The sequence below is a fragment of the Gracilinanus agilis genome, chromosome 6 (genome assembly GCF_016433145.1).
Source record: "Gracilinanus agilis isolate LMUSP501 chromosome 6, AgileGrace, whole genome shotgun sequence".
Taxonomy (NCBI): domain Eukaryota; kingdom Metazoa; phylum Chordata; class Mammalia; order Didelphimorphia; family Didelphidae; genus Gracilinanus; species Gracilinanus agilis.
Window position 1 is genome coordinate 79,299,183 of NC_058135.1, and position 13,120 is coordinate 79,312,302.

The 13,120-nt window shown below is 37.6% G+C and overlaps 1 protein-coding gene across 1 annotated transcript in view; it reads right to left on the bottom strand.

Annotated features, from left to right (window-relative positions):
• Positions 1–13,120, bottom strand: part of WWC2 (WW and C2 domain containing 2) — a 241,937-nt gene that overhangs the window by 90,486 nt on the left and 138,331 nt on the right. The window contains exon 5 of the mRNA XM_044680083.1: positions 6,293–6,372. Within this exon, the coding sequence (XP_044536018.1) occupies positions 6,293–6,372 (80 nt within the window). The remainder of the gene's footprint in view (positions 1–6,292; positions 6,373–13,120) is intronic.

Genomic DNA, 13,120 nt, shown 5'->3' on the forward strand with positions numbered 1-13,120 from the left:
TGACTGGGGCCACATTTGAATCAGGAAGATGAGTCCTCCCAATTCTGGGGCTGGTACTCTATCCACACACCAACTAGCTACCCATTCAATAAACTTGCAGTTACCCAAAAGAAATGTTTTCATTTTTTATAATATAATCTATACACTTTTCAAGCAATTGCATGCCTATAATGACCCAATCACCTTTGGAAAATATTTCTGAAAGTCTGCCTACTTTTTTTAATAAGCTTTTATTAATGATGCCTTGGATGCATGCATACACAATTCTCATAAAATATTTTGTTGAGAAGGATTGGTAATTACTAAATGTTCTCTTGGCCACTTTTTGGGGAGGATAATAAGTCTGAGGGTTCCCCTCCCCATCAAACTGTGAATATGCTCCCCTCTTTCAGATACCTTAAAGGAGGACAGCTACGTGGCTCAGGAGATTAAGATCTAGGTCTACAGATAGGAGGCCCTGGTTTCAAATATGGTCTCAGACACTTCCTAGCTGTGTGAGCCTGGACAGTCTTAAATCCAATTGCCTAGCATTCACCTCTCTTTTGCTTTGGAACCAGTAGACAGTATTGATTCGATGATGGAAAGTATAGGTTTTAAAACCATTTTTTTAAAAAAAAGCTCAATGTATCTTCAGATACCTTAATAATCTAAAAAAATTGTCATCTCTGGTACAGACCTTCTTGTGAAAATGTGAGTCTAGTTGACCTGCTGTTTCCATTTTTTTTTCTTTCAAGTCAATTTTATTTCCTTAGGCAGCACAGGCAGGTCCAGTGTGGTGGTTTCATTGTTCATAATGAAATAAGGTAGGTCTATTATTCCTTCTAGTTTTCTATTAATATCTTTGGGATGTATTTCTTTAGTTGAGTCTTTTGCCATGCTGTCTGAAACTGCTCTTTACTGAATTATAAGGAACTCCAAACCATAATTTTCCATTGTACTCCTCAATAAGATTTCACATATGAGTTCAGATTTTAAACTGGTTTTTCATCTCCCTTTTCTTGATGAGGATCAATCATTTGCTAACTGAGATGGTTTCTAGATTCTTTTGTTACAGCAATTGGCTGATGTGGATAGACTTTTAGGAAATAGTAACAGTCTGTGTCAGTATCTGTTGTATTTCTTGTTTTCTAGCATCAAACAAATATTTATATAGGTCAGTTTATGGGCATTGCAACTATATACCTTATCTTCTTTATATGAATTATTGATCTTTGTTCCAATAAATCAGCAATCTGAACACACGTGAAAATGATTTAGGAAGGAATGATTTGCACATAACTAAACATTCTTGTTAAAACATGAGCAATTTTATTTTTGTTATGTTATTTGGCATTTAATGTGTCCAATGCCTCCCAATTCTATTCTCAGAAAAAGTGTTCATAACATATCAGTGTATGGCAAACAGTTGACATCACTCATTTCTTTGTTTCTGCCCATATTTTCCAAAATACTTTTGCTTGTCCTTTCCTTTTCTCACCTTTCCCTTGAAGACACTGGATTTTAATGGGTAAGATGGAAGAGATCTAACTAAATCTTCATATGATTTCTTGAACTCTTCATTCATAGCAACAGATAATAGCTTATAATCTGCAATTATTTTCATGTTTTTTTTAAATGCTTATCATGAACACTGCAATAAGTGATTGCCAATTATCCCATGAAAGGATGACTTCTTGCCTTTGAGCATGAGATAAAAATCAACTTTATTTGCCTCATCAAAGAGAAGTTGTGTGAGCTAACTTTATTATCCTTCTATGTGGCTACAACTTCCTTTTCTCTTCTGGTTCCATTTGTACTAGGAATTTTTAGAATGATATAATTCAACTCCTCCTGTATTATGTCCACTCATAGTCTGACCAATGGAGTTCCAATAATTAAGTTAAAATTTATAAATAACTTAATCATGGTATTATTAGCACCCTTTAAACCTTTATTCCATACTCTACCACTGCCACTGTAGAAGTTGAAAGGGCTGTGATTGTGGGATATTGTGTATTTTTCTTTGTTTCACGCAGTCAAGGAATTCATCACCTCATTGCCAGCCTACTGGTGATGAGTGTCTCTGGTCCTTGAGAAGCAGATAAGGTTTGTATCTAGGGTTGTATCTGAAGGCTGCCCTGCCTGGGAGAACCCACTATAGCATGCATTCTGCTAACAAAGCTTTAGAGAACCCAAGGGGGACCTCCATCTTTAAATGAGGCATCAGACTAAGAATTTGTGCAAAAGTTGCTTTTAGAATAGGATAGAAAATACAGCACTTGACTGGGGTGCAACCACCACACCAGAAAATCAATTTCCATTTTCTATACAATGCCAATAGAGCAGGAATGGAAAAACTGTTCTGTCACATTTTTTGGTTTCATCTAAAGTTAGTTCTATATGACTGCCATAGTAAAATGCTTTGGGGACCTTAGATTGAAAATAACAAAATAGTAATAACAAAGATACCCTCCTGGCAGATAGGTGGCATAGTGGATAGAATGTCAGGCTTGAAGTCAGGAAGACCTGAGCTCAAATCCAACCTCAAGACACTAGCGATGTGGCTTTGGGTACCTTGTTTGCCTTAATTTTCTCATCTGAAAAATGAGCTGCAGAAGGAAATGGCACACTACTTCAGCACCTTGGCCAAGAAAATTCCAAGTGGGGTCATAAAAATTGGACACAACTGAAAAAGACCGAAGAGCAGTAAATAACAAAGACACAGACACACTCGTTCTGATCTCAGATAAAACTGTTAAAAGATCATGTGCAAAAAAAAAAAAAAAGGAATTAAACCCAATAAAAATAACATGATATTTAAAATGATGAAAAGTCCTTTACTGTTTTGCTATTTAAATTCTTTTTTGAAGGACTTTTTAATCCTTCTTATCCTGTCCCACCACATCTCAGCTATAAGTAATGATCCTTTTAGGCCAACAGGCTCTTGCTTTCTCTAATGGTAGCAGGTCTCCAGGTTCTGATAATTCTGAGGCATATTCACGATGAGGTGTTCTGACTGAATGACCAAGTCGCATGCATCCTGCATCCCAGCACAATATTTTAACAGTATGGTGTCCTGTATCCCAAATCAACCTGCTTCATTCCATATATAATTCAGGTAGACAAAAAGGTCTCTGAAAGAAGATATCATATCTTTCAGGTTTTGGCTAATGGGATTAGATCCATTCCAAAGTGGCTGCCTGAATTTCCACAACTGTCCATTGTTTTCCTCTGGTATGCTGTTGACGGATTCTCAAACATGCCTTGGATTCCTCTAAAAATTGCTTGCAAGCAAGCTGCTTTAAAACAATACTTCATTGTGGCATTAATATAATAAAAACAGCATGTTTGGCTAACCTTTAATCCTAGGATTGCGGTATGAGCGGTTGCTGTTGTTTTCAAACAGTATTAGGGCTTGTATGGGGTCAACAATACCTAATATTTATGGTTAAACATATTAGGGCAATTAGTCCTTTGATTTCTAACCACATCCACTTATGGTGGCTTTCCCCAAAAAAACAACCCTCTTATTTTAGAAATTAAGCATTTTTTAATCAAGTCCATCATCTCATTGAGGCCAATTCTATTCAATAACAGGGATGCTGTTGGGGGTGGGGGGAGGTGAGGAACTGTGATCAGAAAACTTGTTTTGAACCCTTGAGTGTCCTCAAAACTTTCTATTACTCCCGGCTACCAGACAGGCAATAATTCCTGCTGCAATTATTGGGAAGGAAGGGAGGCATTCAAAACCCTTGACTAATTTGGTCTCCAGATTACTTCAATTAGTCCTGGTGATTTTTTTTATCCTGTTCTTTAGGCTGGCTTTGGTTTGGAACTACACTTACAGGTCAGCTTTGGGGGTGGACAGAAATGTAAAGCACCAGTGTGCTCATGAAAGCCTCAGATGAAGCTGGGAAAAGAAGTCAGGAGATATAACTCTGGACATGAGCCGCTATTGATGGATGGACCAGTGGTCAACTGGATAGATGCCAGAGAAGTAAAACAAACAGCTACCCCTAGAAGTCACCTGCTATTTCTCCATGTAGAACAGTTTGTCTAGGGTTAGCAAGATACCAAGTTGCCACAAAGAAGAGATGAGAACAATTTTTCTTGTGCAGACTTTGGAAAAACATATTTTAGGAATCTGCTGAGGACACAGCTTAGCACCCTATAAAGATCTGGATGGGCTGACAAAAATCATTGTGGTTCCTGAGTGCATCAAAGGGAACCCTCCCACCCTGGCCTCAGCCTGCAGACCCATATGTAAAATGAATGACATAGCTCTTTTCTGTACCCTCTTGTGTATACAAGGCTGGAACTAAGTACATTTGCCAAAGGAGATACCTTTAGAACAGGCTGCAATTCTCAGGCAGAATGTGACTGAAAGAAGTGGGAAGAAGAGTACAAATATACTGTTCTTGGCCCAAGTTGTGGGAACCTCCCTGAAACTGGAATTATAGAAATTTACCTCTATAGCCATTTTCTCTAAATATCTGCAGCCCATTTCACTTTTGGATAGCTTGAATTGGGAGGAAATATTTCCTTTCTTCGTTTGTTTTCCATCGGTTTGTTTGTGACCCTATTTGAGATTCTCTTGCCAAAGAGGCTGGAGTGGTTTGCCATTTCCTTCTCCAGCTCATTTTATAGATGAGGAAAATGAATCAAACAATGGTAAGTGAGTTGCCCAGGATTATACAGCTTGTCTGAGGGCAGATTTGAACTCAGGTCTTCCTGACTGCTGCCCTGGCACACTGTTCACTGCACCATCTAGCTAGCTAGTCTAAACTGGCCTCTCTGCAACTTCCACTCACTGCTCTTAGGATCAGCCTTCTTGGACTGCCACGATAAGTTTGTACCCTCTTTCTCATGAACACTTGAAGAACACTATCATATTTCCCACAAAAAGACTAAGGATTCCAAATCTGCTAAACTGATTCTTGTTTGCCATTATTCCCCTCATTATCACCCCATCATCAATCCCAGAGACACATCTTAGATTGCTGATGTTCCTCAAATGTGGCAGCAGAAACTGAAGCCAATGCCAAAATGGTTGGTCATTTGGATGTTGTCCTTCCTACTCAAAGAAGACCAAAATGACATCACTGGTGATGTCTTCAGACTCATATATAAATTAGATTTAAGTGAGGCAGAATTAGACAAAGTTGTCAGCCTCACTTTCCTTTCCAAAGTCATCCAAGTCCAATGGCAAGACAAAAGTCAAGACAACTGGCGGTGGCTCAGAATGCAAAGGATGGTCTTGGCTTCTTTAATGTCTAAGCAACCTCTAAGCACTTCATAGCACCCACTTCTGCTGCCTTCATGGACACTGGAACAAATGGCACTCAACTAGTCCTTCTGCCAGGACTGACATAGAGAAGGGCTAGCACCACATAGGCTGGGAGATGTTTAACAATTGGCTATCCAGAAAAAAATATGCAAAGATACCCATTTCAATTTAATATGAATTATTAATATTTCTTTAACACTATCTTAAGTCTAGACAGTCAACGAAACTATGAATTAAGCCCTGATATGTAGTATTTGCCCATTTCCCGGGTGTAAATTAAATGTTTACAATTAAAATTTAACAGTTGGCTCTCTGGTTCAAGCTGGCTCCAACCCACTCCTGGCTCCCTGTATAAGCCACCCCCTCTAAACCCAGCCCTGTATCACATAAGCTTTTTCTAATGTGGTTGCTAAATTGTGCTGTGGATTCATATAGAGCTCATGGTCTACAGATATGTCCTGAATCTATTTGTGAATGTAAAATTAGAACTTTATTGAAATGATATTTCCTATATTATTTCAACTTCTTAAATTCCGCCCATCACTCTAGGGTGCTGAGCTTCTTTAGGACCCTTCCTCTGGCACCTAGCATGTTAGCTGTCCCTCTGAGCCATTTATGCTGAACCCCCCAACAGAAAGCCAACAACTCAAAGTCAGACAGGAGGTCATTTGTGGCTTCTGTATCTCCAGTCTTTAGGGCAATACCTTCCACCAGTGGTTCCCAAGCTTTTTTGGCCTACCGCCCCCTTTCCAGAAAAAATATTACTTAGCCCCCTGGAAATTATTTTTTTTTTAAATTTTAATAGCAATTAATAGGAAAGATAAATACACCTGTGGCCATCACTGCTTCCCTGGATCGCTGCAGCACCCACCAGGGGGCGATAGCGCCCACTTTGGGAATCACTGCCTTACACAGAATATATTCAATTAAGTGTGTATTGAACTGAAGCTGCACTGATATTTTATTTGTTACTAGCCAAAGGGGCTTGTGATACATTCCAATTAATTTCCATGTTTTTATACTCACTGTTGCAATGTTTCGAAGCCTTGTTCTTTGTAGAGTAATTCTTGCTTCATCTGTGAGAGTTCTCGTTTCAATTTTTTAACCTTTTGTGAGAAATTAATGTAAGGATTAGAAAATCAGGTAGAAATCATTTACTTAGAATTATACACTATTAAATGTGAAAGGACTACTCTAGGACTACTCTGATTTTATAGAGGAGGAAACTGAAACTCCAAACATTTAAGTGACATGCCTAGAAGAGAGCTAGTAAGCAGAATTTGGGTTTGACATCAGAACCTCTGACTCTCGAGCCACTTTCTACCACACCACACTGGTTATATATATCATATGGAGGGGAAAGAGCTGTTAGTAGCAAAATGTCAAAAAAGAATCAACTGGTTTAAGCAGCCTTCTCTTAACCAGATTAGCCTATAGGAAAAAGAAAAATTTAGAGGGAATATTAATTCTTTTTTTTTTTTTTAAACCCTTAACTTCTGTGTATTGACTTATAGGTGGAAGAGTGGTAAGGGTAGGCAATGAGGGTCAAGTGACTTGCCCAGGGTCACACAGCTGGGAAGTGTCTGAGGCCAGATTTGAACCTAGGACCTCTGGTCTCTAGGCTTGGCTCTCAATCCACTGAGCTACCCAGCTGCCCCCTATTAATTCTTTTTTGATTCATAGGGCACATATACTCAATTACCAATGAAGTATATTCCATAGAATCATAGAATTTAGATTGTGAGATTCTTGATCTTGAATCCAATATTTCTTTATTTTACAAATAAGGAGTCTGTGGCCTAGAGAAGAAGCAAGTTATTGTCCAATAGTTCCAGTTTTGTGTCCTACTCTTTGTGACCCCATTTGAGGTTTTCTTGGGAAAGATACTGGAATGTTTCACCAATTCCTTTTCTAACTCATTTGACAGATGTGGAAAGTTAAAAATTGATTTGTACCCCTTTTTGGCCCCCAAAACAACCTTTTGATTTTAAAGCTAAAAAAATGTTTGATCTTGAGGCTGGAACCTGAACTGCGTCTCCCTGAGGTCATGGATGGAATCTTCCTTCCTTTTTGTCTATCATTCTGGTAAATACCACACATGGGTTGTGGTCATTCAAAATGCCGTAGGGTTACTCCTGGCATCCAGAAGACCCACTTCTTGTCCTGACTGAGAGAGGCTCAGGAAAGGAACATCTCAAAAGGTGTAAATTGACAAAGGGGCCAGGAAGTTGGCCCTTCTTCCCTAGAACTATGGTCTTAGGAGGCATGTGGTCTGGCTTTGGGCTTGCTTAGCTGCTCATGTAGGAAGCATCTAGAAATGTTGGCTGGCCAGACAGCCCCAGGCTCTCATGCTCCCAGCTAGCCAGCCAAATGATTCATTCATCATTCATGATTACCTTCCTTTCTTCCTTGTTTTCCTCTCTCTCTCTCATCTCTCTCTCCTATTTAATAAATGACTATAAAATTAAGATACAGTCTCCAAAGAATTTAAATCATAAATCAGATGGGGAAATTGAGGTAACCAGTGACTTCCTAAGGGTCACCCAGCTAGTAAGTATCTGAGGCTGGATTTAAAATTGTGCCACCTAGCTGCCCAATTCCTCTAGTACCAAATCCAATGTGCTTATTCCTCAAAAGTCTGAAATAAATGGTATTTAATTTACTCTTCAGAACAAACACTTGGGAGAATTTGGCTAATTAACCATATTATACTGCTACATCAAGACATTTAATTTTGGTTAACTACAAAAATCCTTCACAAAATGGCCAAAGATAAGCACATTTTGAAACATCAGATTGTATTATGAAGTATTTTACACATTTGCTTTTATATTTCTGAACTAAAGAATTTGCTATTTCATTCACCCAATCAATAATTCATTCAAATATAAGATGCTGTGATGGGCAGTTATCAAAGCTAGTAAAACATAGTCTATTCTCACAGAGATTTCATCAAGTGCTCAAGGAAATAAGATATATATTCAACTAAACTTCAACAGTGAAGTAAGGGAAACAAGAGCAATATGCTATAGGTCTCATGGAAGGTGGAGCATTTGACCTTGAAGCATAGATAGCATTGAGAGGTGGAGATGAGCAGGCTACTAAGGTATCAGAGAGTATTTCTCACCACAGAATGATAACTTTTATTCAGAAAGATATTGACAATCCGGTATACTTCCCTTTATAGTTCAGGTTCTTTGGCATTTCTACAAAATACTCCTTCATTACTTTTTGCAGAAAATTATTAAAATAAAGTCAATGGTTAAAATAAAGAAAATTTTTTTAAAAATTTAAAAAGAAATCAGCAATATTGGTTCAAAAGAAAAGATTCTAAAGCATACTTCCTTTCTCTCAGGAAAGAGGTGGGAGGCTACAGTGCCAAATGCTGCATATGTCAGCAGTGATGGCTGCTGTGTGAATTGGTTTTGCATTAGAATTTTTCTCTGTGACAATGAAAGGCTCTAGGTGGAGGGGGAGAGGGAAAAGGAAATACTGGGGAATAAATACAGTACAAACCCAAAATGTATCACCCCAGTGCCTGACACATAGTAGGTGCTCAATAAATGTTTATTTCTATTATTTAAAAAACACCTTTACCTTCTGTCTTAGAATCAATACTGTATATTGGTTCTAAGGCAGAAGAGAGGTGAGTGCTAGGCAATGGAGGTTAAGTGACTTGCCCAGGGTCACACAACTAGGAAGTGTCCAAAACCAAAAATTGCGACTTTTTCCAAAGTATTTTTTCAAAGAAAAAGTTAATTTTTATGTGATAAAAGAGGATTTATTTCAAAGGAATAATATGAAATGATTGTGAAAGAATGAAAAAGGATAACAATAAAATTCTTTTTAATACAGCTCTCAAAAAGTAATTGCTATTTGAGACACACAGAGAATTGAAATTACACTGTATACTTATTAATCTAGATATTCTGAAAAGGTCTGGGTTAAAATTTATATTCACTTAGGGAAAAAAGAAAGACAAAATAAGAAAGGATAATCTATTTGTTTTTGATTCAAATTCAGTTAGTTGATAAACATTTATTAAATAGCTACTGTATGCCAAGTACTATTCTAAGAGCAATTTAACAAAAATACAATGAATGTTCACTGTACATGTTGCTAAATGCTAGAGAAATACAAAGTTTAGATAAGATATGATCCCTGTTATTTGGTAGAGCTTATAGTTTAGGATAAGACTGACACAGACAACTAATATCAAGAGTGTATGATAATAATGTTAATATGAAGCTGTGATAAGTACATAAGAGAGAAGCAAGCAAATGTACTATCAGGGTCCACGTACTAACTGACCAAGGTTAGAAGTCAGGAAAAAGGCTCACGGAGAAGGGGGCAGCTAGGTGGTTCACTGGACTTGTTAGCCAGGCTTAAAGATGGGAAGTCTTGTGTTCAAATTTGGTCTCAGACACTTCTTAGTTATGTGATCCTGGGTAAGTCATTTAATCCCTATTGCCTAGCCTTCACTGCTCTTTTGCCTTAGAACTATATAATATACTGTATTAATTCTAAGATGAAAGATAAGGTTTTTAAAAAATAAAAATAAACAAAGCACCTACTATATATCAAGTGCTAGGAATACAAAAAATACGAAAGACTGCCCCTGCCTTCAAGCAGCTTACAACTAATGGGGAAGACAACATGCAAATAAATATATACAACAAAGCAAGGTGCAGAATAGGAGATAATTTAATTGAAGAGGAAAAACACTGGAGTTAAAGGGGGTTATTGAAGACTTCCTTGTAGAAGGTAGGATCTGAGCTATTCAAGAATTAGTAAGCAGAAAGGGGAATGGTTTGAGGTAGGTTTTCAGGCATATATGGAATAGCTTCCATAAAGCAAGGAGGAACTAAAGCCAAGCACCGTGACAAGTAGATCCCTTTAGTGGAAAGAAGTGTATAGGTTGGATAAATGTATAATCCCTTTTAGTCCTCCTAAGGCTGGGAAGACCATTCAATGGAAATGTCAAAAATACCTAAAACTTGTTTAGTGACTATAACTTTATTATTTTAATGGAATTAGGCAACAAGGTAGCATAGTAGATATAACACTGGATTTGGAGTCAGGAAGGCTACACAGTGTGTGACTCTAGGCAAGTCACTTAAAACTCTGAGTCCCAGATTCATTATATGGAAAATGAGGGGAACTCAATGGCCTCCAAGGAACCTATGATCCAATGATCTTTAGAAGGGCGTATTGTGAGTTAAAAGAGCCACTTCTGAAAAGAAAAATGGCATGACCGAACCTGGGCACAAAGAAAATAATTAGGATAGTGGTATGTAGGGTGGGCTATGTGGGGAGTGTGATGGGAAGGAGCAAATGGAAAAGACCTGTTAGGAAGCAATAATGGTAGTGGTCTGTGTCTGGGTAGGGATAGCAAAGCAAGGGGGTTGAATCAACAATCGAAAAGTCAAAGAGAATACTAATGTTTCAGGCATGGGACAGCAGGTGACCGTGACCTCGAAAAGAGGGATGGTTTATGAACATGGTGATCTGGGGCCACTTAGATTCAGAGGGACATGTTCAAATAGGAGAAAGATATTCTCATTTCAAGTTCTAAAGGCAGAGCAGGAAAGAGATTTGGAAACAAAGAAGAGAAAACAAGATAGAAAGAAAGGGGAGCCATAGACAGCAACTTGGAAAACAGCTCCTTTTAAGAGTTTGAATAGATAGTAAGAAGCTAATGGAGAAAAGGGGAGCAATCAGAGAAAGAGAGCTCAGAGCAGGCTGCCAGTTACTACTGATATTTTGGGGAAGGAACCAGGTTTATGATTTCTTCTGTACAGGGAAGTCCCAACTAAAGGATCTTCCTCCACTGATGCAAACTAGCATTCATTGGGCAACTTTTAGTCTTGAACAAGGCATTTGAGGTCCAGAGAGATTACTTAACTTGCCCAGGTCACAAAGTGGCTATGTGACAGACTCAAACCAAGGTTTCCTGAATCCCAAGTCAGTTTTCTATCCTCTACAGCATGGTTACCTTTCACATATCATATTAATGAAAGGAAAAATGAGCATGACAGTGTAACAGAAGCTTAGCTGTTTTCTCACTGTGGATCACTGTACTATTATGTCCTTCTCTTCCCCCAACATGGACGATTGTTCTTACTCTTGTCCAATCCACTACTAATGCCCTTCTTCTGCAGGACACCATAAAACATCTAAGTAAGGAGGTCAGGACATGAGTGGTTGGTCAAATTAGTTTTGGAATCAAGATAAAATGGAATTACAATGACAGTTGCTTTGTCATTATGTTTTTGTAAAACCATTTTAAAAAAGAGTTAGTTTAAAAGATTAATTGTAATGGGCAAGGAAATGCCCAGCTGGGATTGTGTACTCTCAGGAATCCTATGCCAAAGCAAAATCAAACCCAAAGAATAAATGAACAACTTGGAAAATGTGTTGCTCCAGAATTTTTCCCCCTTCATTCCAAAATCAAAATCAAGCTGCATAATAGCCTAGAAGCAACTTCATCACACAGAGGTGTCATCAACCTGATATTCTCTTCAAAGCATCTCATTTTGATCAGCTACAGTTCATTGCCTAATTTTATCTATGTTTCTGTAATATCACAGTATTAACAGCTAGAGTGGTAGTGTGCCAGAGGGATACATTCTTTACTGTGGGCACAAAATGCTTACTCCAATGACTCCACAAAATAAATTGACATTTTAAATTGATTTTAAAGTTATTGTTGAAAACTATAAAGGTAAAGTGATTAAATGTGATACATACGACAGTTCACAAGAACTTTGAAACCTCCTGCAGTCTTTGTGATGATGAGTCTTATTTTAAACAGCGAAAAGAATGGAAAAAGAGAAGAAAAGGAAGAAAAAGGTAGCAGTCCTAGACCTCAGGAATTTCAGGAGACAGGCTGGCTTAGTAGAGAAGAGCTGACCTCCAGGTTCACAAAGTAACATTAAAACGATAATGAGCAAAATGGCATTTGACTAATGACTAACTTCACTTTTCACCATTTTCCAACTTGTCTTCCAGGGGTCTCCTTGAGCAAGTCAAAAAAGGGCAACTGTCAACCTGCTTGTCGAAAGATATCCTTATCTTGCCTATTCCTATACACTACGAAAAATATCTCAGCACCAAACTTCCTCACATCAAAGTCTTCTTTAAGGAAGAACAGAAATAAATTCCAGATGGGCCAAAGGCTTAAACAAAATTTTAATTCCATTTCAAAAAAATCATGGAAGAGAAGAGAATAGCATATATTTGTGACTCATGAAGAAATGGAAGGTATTATATGAAAAAGATGGGTGTGCTTAAGTCTATTAAAGGAGAAAAACATTTATGCAATAAAATGTCAACACATTTCAAAAAGAAAACAATAGACTAGGTAAATGTGATATAACTTGTAAAAGCTTATAATATGTTAAAATAACTTAATAAAATAAGATCCTATCCAGAGTCTGCTCAGAGAATAATAAAAGCAGAACATAATGTTTACACATAAAAATAAAAGTAAATTACCATATGGTAAAATGCAGTTTCGCTAAGTTATAGATGTCTCTATTAAAAGAGCTATAAGGTGCGCCTGTACATTCAATGACCAAAGTAAATAAAAACAATTTTTTTTAAAATGGTGTGAGTGGGCCTTGAACAACAGACATACTTTTATAATTCTGGAGGTGCTATAAATTGGTTCGATCTTTTTAAAGACCAATCTGGCAATATGAAATAGCTACATCATAACTCATTGGTTACCACACTTTTTTGGCCGACCACCCCCTTTCCAGAAAAAAAATATTACTTAGCCCCCTGGAAATTAATTTTTTTAAATTTTAATAGCAATTAATAGGAAAGATAAATGCACCTGTGGCCATCACC